General features: G+C 52.0%; 1 protein-coding gene across 1 annotated transcript in view; it reads left to right on the forward strand.

The window, feature by feature from the left end:
• The window catches only part of CFAP46 (cilia and flagella associated protein 46), a 121,343-nt gene that overhangs the window by 30,563 nt on the left and 71,374 nt on the right, over positions 1-19,406 (forward strand). The window contains 5 exon segments of the mRNA XM_033209255.1: positions 1,309-1,458; positions 2,107-2,214; positions 2,732-2,898; positions 12,514-12,645; positions 13,405-13,567. Of these exon segments, the coding sequence (XP_033065146.1) occupies positions 1,309-1,458; positions 2,107-2,214; positions 2,732-2,898; positions 12,514-12,645; positions 13,405-13,567 (720 nt within the window).

The following is a 19,406-nucleotide window of genomic DNA, read 5'->3' on the forward strand; positions in this document are numbered from 1 at the left end:
CGGCAGACCCAGTGTGCGGGATGATCCCAGTGGCCCAGGCGGATAATTTAGCCCATGGAATTTGGATTTTGTTGTAATCCAAAAGGAAGGGAAAACAAAGCGTTCTTGTTGACAGATGTTGCCGAAGTGTGTGTGGAGCCATTGCCTTGTTTCTCACTCAGAAGAGCCTCAGAGAACCTGGGAGAAAGCCGGTTTCCTAAAGAGTCAGGGGGGAGTCTGTGGGAACCTCGTGGAGCCTGTGTGTGGAGCGCCTGCGGTGGGGCCGGGGCAGGGAGGCCTTGAGTGTCCCCGCAGGGGCACAGGGAGGGAGCTGTCCCCACCCTTGAAGGAAGACTTTGTGCGAAAGCTCATCCCGCATGACCCTTTCTGGGCCACGGATAAAACCGTGGGCCGGAGAGTCTGGAGCCTGCGGCACGGTGCTCACGGCGCTCACGGTCAGCACTGATGGTCAGCTGTGCTAGGCCAGAGCCAGAGAGGGCCCTGGTGCTACCAGCTCCCCGTGGGGACGGCTGGTCCTGGGCAGTCAGTGTGACCCGGCCAGGACAGCCAGCAGCACCGGCTGTGGCATCAGGTGCAGGTCGTTCTTCTGAGAAGGGATGAGGGGCCGGCTCCAGGGACCTGCAGGGATCAGGCTGGAGGCTGTGGAGGGGAGGGCGCCGTGGGCAGCTCGGGCAGCTGTGAGTGCAGCTGAGCCTGTTGTGGGCCCCGGGAGGCAGCTGAGGGTGCAGAGCAGCCTCCCTCTTGGATGTGATGACGGCTGGATCCAGATGCTGAGGGACAGCGCCAGCACTGACCTGGCAATCTGGGAGCACAGAGTGAATGGCAGAGTGTGAGGAAGCCGGCTTGGGCAGTGCCTGGACTGGAAGCCAGGTGGTGAAGAGGGGAGTCAGTGCTCCCCAAACACATTCCGACGGAATGTCTGTGTGGAACTTGACCAGTGTTTGAAAGTTTATCCAGAAGCAACGATGGAGGGGGAGGAAGGGGAAGGATGCTGCCCAGTAGGTGTCTGTGCTACTGAGATGTTTTACAAGGAGCAGGTGTTCCCAAGACAGCTCAGGAGTGAGAGGGCCGGGGTGCACCGGAGGCCAGGTGGCAGCTGCCTCCCCGTGTGTGCGGCTGCGTCCTCGGCGCCTGGGGGTGGGGCTTCGTCTGCTGGGTTTGTGGTGCAGCCCTGGGGGGCCTGAGGTCTCATCTGTTTCACTGGCTGGATTAGGAGCTGGGTCCATCCATCTTTCAATGGTTTGGATCTTGGCTTAAGGTCCCCTGTTTAGAATTCAGGTTTCATGACCAAGAACACGTCCATCCTAGGTCTGTGAGTTTGCCCTGAACCTGACCAATGGGAGTGCGCCCGAGGAGACGGTGCCCACCAGCACCCGGCAGCAGCTCATCGCCACCTGGGTCAAGGCCAAGCAGCTGCTGCAGCAGCAGATTGGGCCGCGGCTGGGCACCGAGGAGCAGGTGGGCGTCCCTGCCCGCATCTGGCCTCCGACTGAGGCCCTGTGGACATAGAGGTCCAAGACAGCTGGGGGTGGTGGGGCCCTAGGACCACTTGGCTCCAGATGGAGGCACCAGGGATGGCCTGGGCACTCCCTTTTCCCATTGAGCTCACCACCGCTGACTGACCTGGAGTGCGGCGCGGGGCCTCCTCTGCCCACCCGTCCACGGGGTCTGTGAGCTGCTGGGCCTGGGGGGTGCTGCCCTCTCCCGAGGCGGAGTGGGCCCAGGGCCGGCCCCATGAGCTCCTGGAAGGCCTGATGGAGGAGGGGCCTTGGAACCTGGCCAGGAGCAGGGAGATGGGGAGGGTCCAGGCCTCAACCTGCCTGCCCCAGGCAGCCATCATGTCAGGGCCACTGGTCCTTCCCTCCTCGGGGATCCCCCAGCCAGCAGACAAGGCTGCCGCACACATGGTGCCGCACAGTCCTGGGGCTCCTCGTATGAGAAGATGACCTGCAGATCAACAGTTAGAAACACAGCCTAAGGTCTAAACGCTCCCAATGTCATGGTCTGATTGTTGTCATAAAACGGATACCTCTCAGTGTTCGATTCACACATGTTCCAGAGCCCCCCGCACCCTTGGGCTGATGTACTCGGCATCCTTCCCACCAGGGCGCCAGCGAGGATGTCAGCTCGGTGACCAGAGTCCTCGTTGCCTTGGAAATGTACTCATGCAACGGGCTGGGCCTCATGGACTTCACTGTCCCCTCCCTGGCCCAGGTAGGTATCCCCAGGGGTCTCAGGAGGCCAGGGGCCCAGAGGCGAGGACACCGAGGGTCTGAGGGTGTTGCCCAAGGTGGCTAGAACTCAAGCCTCATCGTGCATGCTCACCCCCACTCTGCCCCACTCTCCCTCACCTCCCAGCAGAGCTGCGCCCCCTCTACGCACTTCCTTCAGCTTTATGTTCAGAGAGTCCCCATCTCCTGGTGTGAGGCAAACGCTGTCTGAGCGGACCCTCCGTGTCCCACCCCACCCTGAGCTGCTCAGGGGCAGCCAGGGGCTGCACACACCAGTCCCGTGTCCAGGACACCTTGTGGGGTGTGGGAGCTACAAAAACATCAGGGGCCCTCACAGGCATGGACGTGGTAGCTCAACTTTTGTGGTCTGTGGCGCAGTGGCCCTTCACAGGCCACGCCTCTGTTTCGAATCACATGTGCCACGTGGTCCGTGGGGCTGCAGGCCGCTGGAAGGTCGTTGTTGCTAACACGGTGCCCCTTCTCTTGCCACCCACTGGAAGTTGGTGAAAATGGCTTCCGAGTGCAACTGGTCGGACCCCCTGGTGGAGCTGCAGACCCTGACGCGGCTGACCCACTTCGCCTATGCGGCACGTGACCATGAGACCACCATGGCCTGTGCTCACAGGGCTGTGGAAATGGGCATCAAGTACCTGAAGATATTTGGGCCGTAAGTAAGCTCTCATGACTGGACGAATTCCCCCAAAATGGGCAGGGAGCGCAGGCCTGGGCTGCAATCACAGATCAGGGCGCATGTGAGCGCCCCACCAGGTCCCCAGGCCCAGTCCAGAAAGCTTCCTGCAGGCCTCAGCCATGTGCACAGGCAGCCTCCTCCTGCCAGCGCTGGGCCCTCATGGACACGGCAGCAGTGGCCCGTGGAAAGCTGGTCAGGAAGGATTCTGAAGTCACGTGGGCCTCCCAGGAGGGGTGTGTGGCCTGCTGGCCGCGTGTGCATTGTTGGCACAGAAAGGGGGGCCTCAGCCTTCAGAGGCGGGGACGAAGGGCCACAAGTGGGGGCTCCCACCCCATATGGTTCCTGCTCACAGTTCCGGAGGCTGGAGGTCCCATCGAGGTGTGGCAGAGTCGGCGTCTGCCGAGGGCCCCTTCCCAGCTCCCAGACGGTGCCTCCTGCTGTGTCCTCGCATGCGGGAAGGGCAGGGGCTCTCTGGGTCCCTTTCATAAGGGACTAACCCTGTTGGTGAGGGCTCCATCCCCATGATCCAGCCCCCCTCAAAGGCCCACCCCAACACATCACTGTGGGGGTGAGGATCTCCCAGCAGCGGAGTTCTGAGGGGACACGGACATTCAGCAGGTAGAAAGCTGCCATTTCTAATGACATACAGCTTTGCAATAATTTTGAATAGACAGATATGCACGCTAATTAAATTTGAAAATAAGGGTAATTTCAATGAAAGAAAATGGCCTGTGCATATATAAATTCTCAGATGTTATCTGAATACATTTTCCACTCTTGGAAAGATAGATTTAGTCTCAGGTTGTTTCAGTCTCCAGGAGGCTGCCAGCCCCTCCTCTTATCTAATTCTGAGTTTTGGGGGCCAGCCTAGGGGGAATTATTATTATTATTATTATTACCCCCCAGGGGGGTAGTTGGGAGTGAGACTATAGGCCATAAAGAATAGGACTGCATTGGACCAAAATGGGAAAACCATGGTTTGAAAAGAAGCTTTTGGGAAGTGATGAGTCATTCTGCACCAGGTAATAGGGGAAAATCGTGTGACCTCCAGCAGACACATGAACGGTTATTTCCTGGGGCCGGAAGCACTTCGGGGTCGTGGTCATTCCCCGTGTTTTCTGTGTCCTAGTTTTACCCTTTCTAAACACTGTCCTTTTTGAAAGTTTGAATATATCCACATCCTGTTGAAACCTTGAAATTAAAAATGTAGACTCTTGTCATCATCTTAAGTTCTTCGTGCTACTCTTAACCTCCCAAAAAGCAGCCTCTAAGTGACATAGATGATGTCTTGGGCATTTTCTCTCGCAGCCGTGGAGAGCTGTGGAAGGGAGAATCGCTGCTTTTCTCAGGCAAATCGGTTTCTTGGTGTCTTTTGGTTCTCACTCCTCGCCTGCTCCTGATGCTCTGACCCCTTTGGTAGATCAGAGTGCTCTAGAATAATGGGTGGTCTTGGGCGGTGGGTCCATGGGGACAGGGACAGTTAAATTGGGAGCCTTTTTTACAACCTTGATGAGTTTTTCCCCCCGAGTTTCCCTCTCCACTGAAATGCCACCAATGCTTGTCGGATTCACGAGGTGGCCAGGCCAATGTGTTGTTTTTCTTAGTTTTTTTTTTTAAAGCTTCCTCTGAGAGAATAAATGATAATGGAGAGAACTACTGAACAAGGTCCTGGTTTCTCTTGCAACACAGTAGCTAAACTTGCCTGCTTCTATGTGCAGTTTAGTAGGGATCAGCTTGGCAGACAGTACTAGCAGAAGAGCGACACCTTGATCTTGGTGTGCAAGCCCGTCTCCCGTCAGTCCTAGATTAGGCCCTGTTCAGCCATGCAGGGGTGTGGGTTTATGCGTGCTGCAGCAGTGGGCATGGTGAATATAATTTACCCAGCTGGCAAAGGTGTGTACCAAGTGAGTTTAAATAATTGGTGTGGATTGGCCAGTAGCTAAGAAGTGGGCTTTTAAAGAGTGTTGAAGATTGAAAGGTTGTTTTTTTTTTTTCTAGAAAGGAAAAGTCATTGATTGTAGATAATAAGAAGCTAGGGTTTGTCCTCTTCACGTCTGCTCTCCTTCCAAATAGTTATACCCAAAACTGTTCTTCCCTCTCCCCTACCTCGTCCCCCCATTAACATAGAAACGGGGATTGATTCATGTCCTGCTCCTGAATACATGTAAAATTTGTACAAAAATATCTTCTATGAAAATGATTTGTAACCTGTAGACTTACTACCTGGGAGGTGTCTTGATGTAAAATCCCATCCTTTGGGTTGTGGGTTTTTTGTTTTCTCCAAATAAATCTGATCTTTAAAAAAAAAAAAAAAAGGGAAAAAAAGAAAATGGCCCCTGACTCGGGTCCCTCGCTAGCCCTCCCTCCAGAGTCAGCCGTCCCTCCAGGCCCTGTTGGCAGCGTCGCTGGGCACAGAACATTCCCATTCTTTAATTTTCACAGATCTCACTTGTAGTGGCTTACCGTGTTCCATCCAATTGAGCGATTATTATCGTCCCTAATCTTCTCCCTGTTTTTGAATACGAGGCCGTTTCCATCTGTTGTAATGTTTCTGCGGTAAAGGCTGTTTCCTTGGAGGTTCTTTTTGGCCAATTTCCTGCGTCTAATAATCGTGGAAGATGAAACCGTTGACCCAAAGGCTGTAAAGATGTTTTCTGTGGCCAAATGGCCAGTGTGGGCAGCACCTGCCAGAGCCAAGGAGCCCCCCAGGCCCACGCCCCGTCTTCCCATGGCCCTGCCCACCGGGATGGCTCCAAGGCCTGTGGTGGCCACACCCGTGGGGATGCCAGGCCAACATAGGATGCCTTTCATGTTGGCAACGTCCACATGTTCAGGGTCTCCTGGGTGCTCAGAGGCACAAGCAGGCCAGCGCTCAAGACTGGGCACCATGTACCAGGCCCCCTGTTCATTCTCCTCAGTGCCCAGAATGGGGCATCACGCGCCAGGCCTCCCCTTCACTCTTCTCAGTGCCCAGGATGAGGCATCATGTGCCAGGCCTCCGTTCATTCTTCTCAGTGCCCAGACGGGGCATCATGCACCAGGCCCCCCGTTCACTCTTCTCGGTTGGCAGGCACTACTGTTCCCAGGCTCTGGAGCAGGAAATGGGCAGGCAGAGGCCAAGTGGCTCCTGAGGCCACCCAGCTGGGGTGAGTGGCAGAGCTGGGACTGAACCCAGGCGATGGGCTGTAAGTACCGCCTTGGCAGGGGTGAGGCTGAGAGTGCTCAGGAGGCTGTGAGCCCTGCCAGGAGCCATGCACCTGGGACCCTGCCCTACTGGCCTGGCACTGCCATGTGGTATCCCATATTCACCAGGGGAGCTGGAGGGAGAGCGTGGCAGCAAAGGGCTGGAGCAGAGTTGGGGTGGAGCCCTGTCCCACTGTTTTCTGCCAACATCAAGGGGCTTTTCATTGCGAATGATCTTTCTTCCAAAACCATATGGACAGGATTCCACACCAGGCCCCCCTCTTTGGCATCCCTCTGTCAGAGGCTAGAGGTTACGTTTTCCCTGCAGTCTGTAATACAAATCAATTTGCTTCCAAAAGGAAAACTCAGCTGCTTTGATGTCCCTCCCTGGCCTTCCTGTGCAGGTGGGGCCGGGGGTGCGTCCCCAGCCCTGCAGCTCGGGCATAAGCAGGAGATGCCTGCCACCCACCCTGGCCCCTCGGGCCCTGGATTTGCTGAGGCTGAAAATACATCTGCCTGGCTCTGGACATGCTGAGACACCTGGCTGGGATCAGAGGTGTCTCTGGAAGTCTCTGACTGACACCAGGCCGAGATCAGAGGAGCAGGAAATAGAGCTGCCTCAGCCTTCTCAGCAGCCACCACTTGAAGCAGAAAGAAAATAGAACATTCAAGTGGAGGTAGTTTTCAGCCTCGAATTCGAGCTCACCCAAACTGTCAGTCACGTATCAGGTGAAAATAAGCCATTTTAGACAAAAGGACCCAGAGAGTATACATCCCATACACCATTTTTAGAAAGTTTCTTGAGGAGATGATCCAGAAAAACAAGGAAGTAAACAAACAAAAAAAGATATGTGGGATGCTAGAAATAACAGATTCAACCCGAGAAAGTAGTCAAGAGCTGTCCCCAGATGGACGCTGTGCAGAGAGAGCTGCCTGACCGCATCGGGCGGCTCAGGAGGACCCTGGGGAGGGCGGGGAAACAGAGTCCCTCATATGACAGGTGGGGACAGTTCAGTGGGGCACACCAATGAGAGAGCCTGGGCAACCAAGTCATTTACAGTCAGACTCTCCAGTGAGAAACACGGTGTTCATGATATTCCACTTTTAGGATTAACTTGTTGACAAAGAAGGAAGCATTTTGATGAAAGGATTGATTTTGGCAATACAAAAGTGAAGGAAAAGCGCAGGTAACATCCGCTGGTAGAGCAGGAAGGACGAGCTAAGGGAAGTGTGGGTGTTGTGGTCCTCGCCGGGAAGGTGAGTCAGCAGGGTCACAGTGGGGACTGGAAGAAGAGAGGCTGGCGTGACATCGTAGGTGCCAAGGTGATAGGTGGGGATTAAGTGTCATGCGGTCACTGGCCACACAGGTCAGTTGGAAGGGACTACAGGGGGTCTGAGTGAGCTGAACTTTATTCATCCTCGTAAGCAGCCCGTAGGTCGAGGCTGCAGCAAGCCGTGATTGTGCCACTGCACTCCAGCCTGGGTGACACAGCGAGACTCTGTCTCCAAACAGAACAGAACAAACATTATTTCTAAGAGAAATAAACTACAAAGACAGCGTCATAGAGGTGATGGTGCCCAGTGCTGCTGTATGGAGCCTCTCATAACTGAGTTAGCATGACTTCCCCTAGTGCTGGGGGCACAGTGGCACAACAGGAGGATGTCGGGGCTGGGTGCCCTGGCCCTGCCACTGCTGTGTAAATTGACTTAAAAATCAGTTTTTCTGTTAAATTAGCTAAAGCTGTAAATTTATACATATGATAACAGGGAAAAGGAGAGGTCATATGAGACTGGAAAAATTGAATTTCTATGTGAGGACTTTTGGAAAGTCCTTTGTGGACCATTGCTGTCCTCTAGTGGCAGTTAGTGTCATTGCGCCCAGCGGGAGCCCTTCTGCCCTGGGTGCAGGCAGCCTGGGTGCAGGAGACTGGAGAGGCCCCGCAGGCTGCTGCTCAGCAGGAGATGATGTGGTCACCTCACTGGTCCCTGTCAGGGCCACAGGCCCTTCCCCAGTCCAGCAGGACCCATGCCCACATGCTGCAGACGACCAGCCTTTGTAAGAGATACTTTAAAAAGTTTACACATATTTCAGTTCTTCATCCTAATTTCTTTCCCTTTTGAAAAGTCTGTGTAGAAACCCTAGCATGGAATTTGTCACAGTGTAGCTGTTATGATAGCATTTTACACTAATGGCAGAGGGGCTTTCCATTCTTGGTGAAAAGTAGAACAGTTACTAATCAGTTCATATTCTCAATTGTGTATGTGTGGTTACCAAATCAGTTTCACACTTATGCTATTAACGTCAAGGAATTTATATTAATAAGAAATGTCATGTAGATTCTTAAAATACACACAAAATGCGTAAAGAACAATAGTCTAAGAGTGTCATTTGGACCTTCCAACTCAGCTCAACATTTTTATTTAACGTTATCACCAACAGTGATTTTATATGTATTTATATATTATATATTATGTATATTTATATTTAATGTTATTAATATAAATTTAAAAGTCACCTAGTTCTGGCCTTGAAAGCATAATGGGTATCATACTCTTGTGCTGTGAAAAAGAAAAACTGTAAAACTTGAAAATATACATGAGACCGTTGTTTTAGCTGTTGGACAGCAGGCAGTCCAAGGCGGCCATTCTTGCTGGAAGGAAGTATCGGAAGTGGGCTCTGCATTCTGCCTCAGGGAGCTTCCCACGCTGCAGCCTGGGGCGTGGGCCTCAGATGGAAGAGTCGTGGGGAGAAACCGGCCAGGGCTTGGGGCTGCAGCAGCTGAGGTGTCTAGGACGTGACGTGGGCAGGTGGGGCAGGGCCCTCGTTCTGTGGAGCCACCCATGAGTCTGTGGCCTGCCTGGTGGTAAACGATGTGTGTGCAGGACTAGATTCCAGGCCTGGCAGAAAACAGGTATGGAGGAGTCTGTAAGCTGACAAGATGCCAGAGGCCATCCTGTGCTAAGAGAAGTTGGAGTTATGACCAGCTCACATCGGGGGGTACCTCACTGAACTCCAGGCTTTCAGAAAGACACACCTTAGCAACGGGGTGAGTGCAGACTTGCCCCAACAAAGCCTAAACCACATCGCAGTAGGATGAAGCTGAGCCACCAGTAACTAACTGCCTGTCAGAACAAAACCCAACACTCTTTAAAGGAAGTCAACACAATCCACACTTTCAGCAGCAGAGCCCTCAAAATGTCCAGCACAAAGTAAGAAATGACTAGATGTGCACAAAAGCGAGAAAATGTGATTCATAACCAGGATGAAAAAAACAGCCAACGGACCCAGCTGTGGTGTATGTGACCATGAGCAGACAAGGAGTCGAAAATAGCTGCTGTCAATATAATCACAGATTTTCAATGGAAATAACTAGTGTACAGACAGGAATTTCAATAAAGAATGGAACCTATAATAAAATAACTGAATGGAATTCCTAGAAATGAAAAACAAAGTGTCTGAAATGGACATGCCATTGGAAGAGCGTATCATCAGGCTGGACACTGAAGAATGATCAGTAACTTCGAATCCAGGCCAGCAGACTCTGAAAACCAAAGCACAAGGAGAAAAACGGAGAAACGAAATGAACAGAGCTTTCCGTCTGCGACCAGTGGGGCCATAGAGCTTTCACTCTGTGACCAGGGGCGCCATGGCAGGGGGTCTAACCTGAGTGTAACTAGAGTCTCAGGAAGACAGAGGCAGCAGGGGGAGGCCGAAATATACACATTTGAAAACATAATGGCTGAAAATTTTACAAGTTGAATTAAAAATATCAACCTGGGCCAGGCGCGGTGGTTCACGCCTGTAATCCCAGCACTTTGGGAGGCCGAGACGGGCGGATCACGAGATCAGGAGATCGAGACCATCCTGGCTAACATGGTGAAACCCCGTCTCTACTAAAAAATACAAAAAAATAGCTGGGCAAGGTGGCGGGCGCCTGTAGTCCCAGCTGCTCGGGAGGCTGAGGCAGGAGAATGGCCTAAACCTGGGAGGCAGAGCTTGCAGTGAGCTGAGATCCGGCCACTGCACTCCAGCCCGGGCGACAGAGTGAGACTCTGTCTCAAAAAAAAAAGAAAAAAAGAAAAATCAACCTGGAGATCCAAGACTTTCAAGGAACCCCAAGTGGGATAAACGCAAAGAAAACCACAGCTGGCTCCATCGTGGGGGAACTGCAGTCACTTTGCTGAAGACCAAAGAGCAGGAGAAGATCCTGGAAAGACGTTAGCGTAGGGGTGGATTTGTGCATACAGGAAAACCAGGGCAAGAATTGCTGCTGGCTTCTCATCAGAGACAATGCAAACCAGAATACAAAGGGTGACAGTTTTTAAGTGTTGAAAAAGAAAACCTGTCAATCTAGAATTCTATATCCGCCAGCAATAGTCCTCACAAATGAAGACAGAATCAAGACATTCTAAGATTAATAAAAGCTAAGAGGATCCATTCCCAGCCAATCCTTAGAAGAGGACATGCTAGAGGAGATGAAAAACACCAAAAATGGTAAATTTGGGGGTAAACATAAAAGACTTTTTTCCCTTTCAGTTCTTAAATTCGTCAAGAAACACTTGACCTTTTAAAGCAAAAATAAGATCCTATTGTAGGATTTTTCATAAACATAGAGGCAAGATGCAGGGCACTGAAAACATGTGGGACGGGCTGAGAGGCAGCGATTCCGAGGGCCCTCCTGCCGCACATGACGTAGAGGAGGACTCGGGTGAGGTAGACGTGGGTGGTGAAGGACGCATACTGCAATCCCCGGAGCAAGTGCTAAGAAGTGGAATAAAGCAAAGAGATATAATGAAAAATCTAATAGAGGATATGAGTCGGGATACTAAAAATATTTCGTTCATGCAAAAAAAGGGAGGAAAGGAACAAAGAACATGTAAGTCAAAAGGAAAACAAGGAGCAAATGGTGGATTTGACCCTGGCCGTAACAGTCATTCCATTAAACGTAAATGAACCAACACTGCAGTTAAAGTGCAGTTTATCTCACAGAACATAGGAGCAAGACCCAATGATCAACTATGTACAGGAGACCCTCTTCAAATGTAAAGACACAGATTAAAGGTAAAAAGACGGGAGAGAGGCACTGTGCAAGCGCCAACCACGAGAAAGCTGGTGTGGCGCGTAAACGGCCCAGGCACACTATCCGAGGAGACCTTCCTCATCATAAAGGATTAAATCTTCAAGAAGACATAAAAATGCTAAATGTGTGTTCACCTGATAGCAGAGCTTGAAAATACAGGAAGTGAAACATGGATCCATCTACGGTTCTAGCTGTAGATTTTAACATTCCTCTTTCAGCAGCTGACAGAGCAAAGCAGGGGGGACGTCACTGAGGCTACAGATGGAAGGAGCAGACCTCACTCACTGGCATTTATGGAACACTCAGCAACTGCATAACATGGATCAAAATGTTTAGGACGGCAGTACCCAGGAAACGGAACCCTCCTTCCTGCCCTGCCTAGGTCGCCGTGCCCGCATTAGAAGGTGGTTTCAGCTTCACGCCGCCGGCTTGCTTTGGGCACTACGGGTCCATGCAGGCCAAAGGGCAGCGCCTTCCTCTTTTGACTCCTTTGGGACAGAGGGACAGAAGCAGCTGTCTGCTCCTGCAAGCAGGTCCCTGGCTCTGGGACCCTGGTCCATGAGCTGAGCTGCAAGGGTGTGCTCCCCGTCCATGGCAGGAATCCTGCCTTAGTGTGTGGTGTTGCAGCCCCAGCCACGGCAGCACTGGAGCAGCGAATGTCCAGGGATGAGGAGCCGTGGAGCTGATGCTGCTGTTGACGCCCAGGACTGTGCGTCCAGCCAAGCTCTGGGTGCAGAGTGGACCTTCTGAGGCCAGACTTCCATGTGGCCTGGGCAGCAGGCCCCATAGAGGGGAGAGGCCCCAAAGGGGGCTGGTTCTGTGGATCTGTTGCTGCACAAGCCCCTCTAAAGATTAGTCATTAAAAAACAGTTAATGATTCTGCCCCATGGTTCTGGGGAATGACTGGACACAGCCAGTTAGTTTTGAGTTGGGGTCTCTCATAAGGTTACAGTGAGAGTCAGCTGGGGCGACAATCTTGAGGGTCCACTGGCTGGATATCCCCACAGCCCACTCCCACCCTTGCCATGTGGCTGCCAGCTCCGTGGTTGAGAGCATTCCCAGGGTGGCTGTCTCCAGCGCCCAGGCCACACGTGGGCACTCCAGGCCTCAGAAGACCAGGGCCTTGCATCCCTGCAGTCTGGCGACTCCCTGAGGCTGGCTTAGATTTGGGGAGGGTGGAGCCCTGTGCACATGTGCTCATGGACCAGGAGGTGCCCGTCTTAGAATACCACCTGTGCAGTCCACAGGTCAGTGACCGTGACCCAGGGAGGGAGGACCCAAGGTGGGCCACAGTGGTCTCCCTCCTCACTGGCCCTGTGTCCTGCAGCGAGGAGTCCCGGCTGGTGGCAGAGATGCTGTGCACGGCCACGAGCATCCAGGGCAGGAGCATCATGGAGAACCTGAAGGGCCAGAAGCAGCTGCGGCTGGTAGCAGCCAAGGCCTTCACGGAGAGCGCCAGGTGCACGGCTCTAAAGGGGCTGGGGTGGTGCTGTGGGGGCTGTGTCCCTCCCCTGCTGTGCCAGACCCCTGTGCTCACCAAGGCTGTGGTCTGTTCTGTGGGCCCAAGGGAGGGCTCCTGCCAGCGAGGGCAGGGTGGACAGTGTGGCCAGTTCAGGGCACAGTCTTCAAGGAGGGGAGGGCTCCTGCCAGCGAGGGCGGGGTGGACAGTGTGGCCAGTTCAGGGCACAGTCTTCAAGGAGGGGAGGGCTCCTGCCAGCGAGGGCGGGGTGGACAGTGTGGCCAGTTCAGGGCACAGTCTTCAAGGAGGGGAGGGCTCCTGCCAGCGAGGGCGGGGTGGACAGTGTGGCCAGTTCAGGGCACAGTCTTCAAGGAGGGGAGGGCTCCTGCCAGCGAGGGCGGGGTGGACAGTGTGGCCAGTTCAGGGCACAGTCTTCAAGGAGGGGAGGGCTCCTGCCAGCGAGGGCGGGGTGGACAGTGTGGCCAGTTCAGGGCACAGTCTTCAAGGAGGTGCGGTGGCTCCTCTTGCCCTTGTACCTGCCTGGGCTCCTACAGCCTGACCTTGGTGGGGGTCTGACCCTGCGCTGCCCAGAAAGGCCCACTGGAGAGGATGCAGCAGGGACGCCTGAGCAAGCCACATGCCCGGAAGGGAGCAAGCGCATGGATGGGCCCTGGGCGCCCGACCTTCCTGTCCCTCCTGGTCCAGCAGCTCCAGGTGGGCCCAGGTGGAGCCACCGTGTCATGACCTGCCCTCTTTCAGGTTTGGAGGCATCGCGGGCAGCAGCACCCTGGTGATGCTGGCTGCACGGCACTACTGGAACGCCTGGCTCCCGCTCCTGTCCTCAGCCGTCTACAGGAAGAAGGCCAAGGGTGCCCTGAAGAGGATCATCAGCATCATCAACAAGACAGAGGCCAGAAAGCAGGTGCGCCAGCCCTGGAGGGGGCTCCTGACTCCCACGGAGACCTCTAGTGGGTCTTCCAGAAAGGACTGGAGAGGCTCCCAAAGAAAGACCCCGCAGGCCCCCCAGAGGGTGCACCAGCCGAGGGGGGGGGGCTTCAGGGGGGTCCCCAAGTGCCAACACTGCGGGGCCCCCTGCTGGACTCGGTGCTCAGCCCTGACCTCCCCCAGCAGCATATATGCACCGAGGGGCTCTCAGAACTGGAGACACACAGCAATGGGTAGAGAGCGAGGCCAGCACAGTCTCTTCCTTAAGCGGCTTGGATTCTAGGCAGGGAGGACAGGCCCCACCTGCCGTGAGAGAGGGTGGCCCTGAGGGACGGCAAGCAGAGGGCAGGGCAGGGGGCAGGGACTGAGCCACAGGTGCCTCTGGAGGCTTAGGCAGAGTAGGGTGGTAGGGAGCGGAGCCCCCGAGGCCCAGGGGATGGGGCAACCCAGGGAGGACGGTTGCAGGAGAGGGGCCATGTGGATCCAAGAGAGTACCTCCTTCTAGGGTTGTTGGAGGGAGGCTGGGCATGGGTCCTGGAGTGGTCCTGCAGGTCTCTCCCCAAGAGCAGGAGCCTGGCCAGCTTCTCCCTGGGCACAGACTGGCAGGACAAGCCTCGGCCTTGTGGACTGGGCTTCCTGAGTAGACTCTAGAGTTGGTGAAGGCTTCGTGCTCCTGGCTCACAGGTCTGTGGACACAGCTCCCTGCTGGGAGATGGGGAGGCAACCTCTCCTCCTGGGAAGAGGCTGAGACTCGGGTTAGGGTCAGTCTTTAGACCAGGGCTGAGCCAGTCCAGCCCACTCTGAGCTCTCTTCTGGCCTCAGCTGTAACCGGGAATCAGGAGTCCACCACAGAGAACCCACAAAACGGAGCCCTTCTAAGAGGAGCAGAGCTGCATAACCCGAAGCTCCAGTTGGAGGAGGAGGACAGGGGAGTGGGGCACAAGACAGCAGGCACAGGCAGTGGGCGCCGCCACAGAAGCCGCTGCGCAGATCCTCAGATGCATGCCCAAGGCAGCTTCTTGGCCTGACTTTGAAAAGGCTGTATTGGGGCCTCTGGGCTGTCCAGCCCACCCCTGCCTCTCCCTATGCTGGCCTGCTCCAAGGGAGTGCCTCCTCATCCAGTGTGGTCTGGGCAAAGGGACCCTCCTGGACTGGCTTCCCCCTGGAAGCCTGGGTCTGAGCTCTGCAGAACTGCCTCTGGAGCCAGACTAGAGAGTACAGAGGCAAGCCAAGGCTGCTCCACCTGGCCTGCCAACCTGCCAACCTGCCAACCAACCCACATGTGGCCATCCTGTGGGCAAGATGCAGCTTCCTGGCCCCCGGGCTTAGCCTCCCACTGGCGCTGCCCAGCACATTTTCTGGCTGCCCGGGAAGAACAGAGTAGATTTTTACTACTTGTGACCAAGAATCCTGGCTGACCCAGATATGTGGTTCCTACAAACCTGCAGTGTCTTGCAGGGCCCTGTGAAGGGAGGGCCTGCAGATGGTGAGGGCCATAACAGACGGAGATTCATGGCCAGAGAGCCTCAGGATGGAGCCTGGATGTTAATCCCTTAGCAGATACCTGATTTGCAAGTATTTTCTCCCATTCTCTGGGTTAACTTCACTCATTTGATCATGCCATTTGATGCACAAATGTTCCTAATTTTTAAGAGGTCCAATTTATCTATTTTTTTCTTTTGTTGCCTGTATCTTTGGTGTCATATCCCTGGTCATTGCTACATCCAATACCATGAGGATTTTCTCCATTATTTTCTCCTGAGAATTTTGTAGCTTTAGCTCTTAAGTTTAGATCTTTGATCCATTTGAGTTAATTTTTGCATATGGTATTAGGTAAAGGTTCAACATCATTCTTTTGCATGTGGATATCCAGTTTTTGCAGCACCACTTGAAGAGACTGTGCTTTCCCTAGTGAATGGTCTTGGCACTGTTGCTGAAAATAGTTTGACCAGAAATGCAAGCATTTATTTTGGGGCTCTCTATTCTATTTCACTGGCCTATATGGTATCATTTTGCCAATACTATGCTGTTTGAGTCACTGTAGCTTTGTAATATGTTTCCAAGTTGGGAAGCATAGGTCTTCCAACTTTGTTGTTTTTCAAGATTGTTTTAGCTCTTTGGGACCCCTTGCAATTCCATATAAATTTGAGGATCAGTTTTTTAATTCCATATGAATGTGAGGATCATTTTTTAAAATTATATATTTTTTTAAAAGACTATTGGAACCCATAGAGATTGTGTTGAATACTCTTTTGGGTAGTATTGACATTTTAACAATGTTAAGGCTTCCTATCCATGAACATGGGCTATCTTTTCATTTATGTAGATCTTTAATTTCTTTCAGCAACCTTTTATAGTTTTTAGCATACAAGTCTTTCACCTCTTTAGTTAGATTTATTACTAAGTATTTAATTTTTTAAGGTGCTGTTATGAACAGGAATGCTTTCTGTCTTAGCTTGGGCTGCCATAACAAAATAGCATAGACTGGATGGCTTAATTTATTTCTCAAAGTCTGGACCTGGAAGTCTGGGATCAGGGAGCCAGCGTGGCTGGGTTCTGGTGAGGAACATCTTGCTGGCCATCAGTGCCTGGCTGCCTTCTCACCGTGTCTTCATGTGGCACACAGAGCCTGGCTGCCTTCTCACCATGTCTTCATGTGGCACACAGAAGGAGAGAGCAAGCTCTCTGGTGTCTTTTCTTAAAGTGCACTAACTTTATCGTGAGGACCCCACTCTCGTGACCTTATCTAACCTCGGTTACCTCCCAGAGGCCCTGTCTCCAAATACCACCACAGTAGGGGTTAGAGTCTCGGGATATGAATTTTGGGGGCACACAACTCAGTCTATAGAACTTTCTTCCTAATTTCCTTTTTGGAGTTTTCATTCCTGGTGAATAAAAGCATAGCTGATTGTTGTGTGTTGATCTTGCGCCCTGCAACTTTTCTGAATTCATTAACTGACTCTAATAGCTTTCTTGTGGATTTGTAAGAATTTTCTCTGCATAGGATCATGTCATGTGTGAATAGAGATAGTTTTACCTCTTCTTTTCCAGTGTAGCACACACAGTCTGGCTGCCTTCTCACCGTGTTCTTTCTTGTTACCCAGTAGCTCTGGTCAGAGCCTCTGGTGGAGTAGCAGCCGTGGAAGCAGTGACCTTGTCTTGTTCCTGGTCTTAGTGAGAGAGCTTCAGCCTCACCATTGCATGTGACATGAGCGGTGGGTTTTTCCATAAGGACCCTTCATCATGTTGAGGAATTTTCTATGTCTAGTTTTCTGAGAGTTTTTTGTCATGAAATAGTGTTGGGTCTTGCCAGATGCCTTTTCTCCATCCATTGAGCTGGTCATGTGGTTTTTCTCCTTTGCTCTGTTAATGCTGAATACTGCGCATCACGCTGACAGATCTGCCCACCGTGAGCCGCCCTTGCACCCCTCACAAATCCCACTTGGTCATTATGAGTCATCTTTTTAATATGCTGTTGGATTTCGTTTGCTAATCTTTTGGGGAGGATTTTTGCATCTATATTCATAAGGGATATTGGTCTATAACTTTCTTTTCTGGTGATGTCTTTATCTGGATTTGATAGCAGACTAATGCTGGCCTCATAGAGTGAACCCAGGAGTGTTTCTTTGTCTTTACATTTTTGAAGAGTTAATTAGGATTGTTGCTAATGCTTCTTTAAATGTTTGATGGGCGTCACTGATGAAGCCATCTAGTCCAGGATTTTTCTTTATTAAGAGGCTTTTGATTACTAATTTAATCCCTTATTATAAGTCTGTGGAGATTTTCTGTTTCTTCCTGAGTCAGTCTGGGTGTGTTTGGAGGGATTTGTTCATTTTTCTAGATTATCTAATTTGTTGGTGTGCAAATATTCATAGGATTTTCTTATAATCCTTTTTATCTCCCTGAGGTCGGTAGTAATGTCTCCACTTGCATTCCTTATTTTAGTTATTTGACTAGTCTTCCTTTTTTTTTGTCAGTTACCTAAAGGCTTGTCAATTTTGTTGATCTTTTTAAAGAACCAACTTTTAAACAATAGATTTTCTTTATTGTTTTTCTGTCATCTTTTTTTTGTCTGTGCTCTGATCTCTATTATTTCCTTCCTTCTGCTAGTGTTTTAGTTCCTTATGATGTAAAGTTGGATTATTAATTTGAGATCCTTCTTTAATACAGCATTTACAGTGGTGAACTCCCTCTGAGACTGGCTCTCACTGCCTGCCCTAAGTTTTTTCTGATGTGCTTTTCATCACATTGATTTGGAGCCGTAAAACCAACTTAGATGTTTCATGTCATTGAAAAAGCTCTCAATTATGTTAGGGGAGCAGTTGCAGACTTTTGTGACTTAGCATTTCAGAAATTTTGCTGCAACATCTGTAATTAGATAGAGCTGGATGGTTAGCAGCAGACGTGTTCAAGTCACACACCACCAAAGTGCGGTACCAGCGGCAAACCCACAGGGGGCTGCAGCAACCCCAAAGTGTGTTACCAGCGGCAAATCCGCAGTGGGCTGCTGCAACCTCAATCCTTGCCTCCTCAGAAGAAAGACAATCCTTGCCTCCTCAGAAGAAAGACTTCAACTGAGGAGCGTAAAGCAGGAGAGACAGAGGCAAGTCTCAGAGCAGGAGTGAGTTTATTAGAGAGCTTCAGAACAGGAAGGAAAGGAAGGAAAGTACACTGGGAAGACGCCGAGCGGAGACCTGAGCGATCACGTGGATGGCTCACCTTTGACTTGGGGTCTCACACTGTTGTGGGACTTTTGCTCAGTTCAGCTAAAGACGGGGTCCTTGTCACACTGCCACAGAAGATGAGGCTTGTAGACAATTTGAAGGGTGAGAAAGGCAGGGTTTGATTGGGTGGAAAGGAAGAAAAGGGGAAACAGAGACTTAGTGAAGCGAGAGTGTTCCCTGCCAGTGCACTTCTCACCTCACTGAATGCATCCCAGGTTCACCCGGGAGGAGGAGGGACCAGGCTCCTCCCGGCTGCAAATGGCGTGAGCCTCTGTGGCTCCACCCCAGTGCGCATTCCTTCCAGTGAGCAGGCCTGTGGGAGATTCTCTGGGGGCCCCTTCCCACCTGGCTGTCTCACTACGTTGGCTGGCTTCCAGGGTCTTGCATGATTTCTCCCCAGATGCTTCCCTTGCGGTGGGCTGTCTGCATGTACAGTGGCTGCCCGCACGTGGGAGGGGCCGCACGCCCAGTGTATTTACTGGAGTTTTGCACGTGCTCACTGGAGGTGGTCCCTTACCAGTCGCGTGTTCCTAGAGGGAGGTCATAGACCAGGGAAACGCCGCCGTTTCGCCTCTCAGTGTGCGTGCTTGAGCCCACTCCTCCCACTCCTGAGATCTCATCGGGAAGCGGCTCATCACCAGTTTCAGGTTTTTTCTGTCTCTTGGGAGACGGCCTTTCCCTGGTGCTGGCTGAGACCAATCATTATTTTACAGAGACAGTTAACAGCTGCCTGACCATCACCTGATGGTTGCCTGAAGTTCCTGGGGCGGGGCGGGGGGGCCTCTCCCGCCCAGCTCATGTTTGACTAGCTACCTACTATAACGAAATGAATAGCAAAATGATGTCAACCTAAAAGGAAGAAGCTGAGGCAAAATTGGTATAAGTAGAGAGTTTGCCTGGGCCAGGCTTGAACGTTGTCATCCGGAAGCATCGATTCAAGCGGCCCTGAACACGCATTCCAATTAGAGGCAGTTCCAAGTGGGTTTTTAAAGGGAAATAAGAGGCAGTTCCTGAGTTGTTTGCCAAGAATTTACATTAAAATAACTTAAGCTATTCATTGGCTGTATATTGTTAAGCTTTAGAATGTGGGCG

This window comes from Trachypithecus francoisi, unplaced genomic scaffold, assembly GCF_009764315.1.
Source record: "Trachypithecus francoisi isolate TF-2019V2 unplaced genomic scaffold, Tfra_2.0 Lachesis_group9, whole genome shotgun sequence".
In the NCBI taxonomy this organism is placed as follows: Eukaryota; Metazoa; Chordata; class Mammalia; order Primates; family Cercopithecidae; genus Trachypithecus; species Trachypithecus francoisi.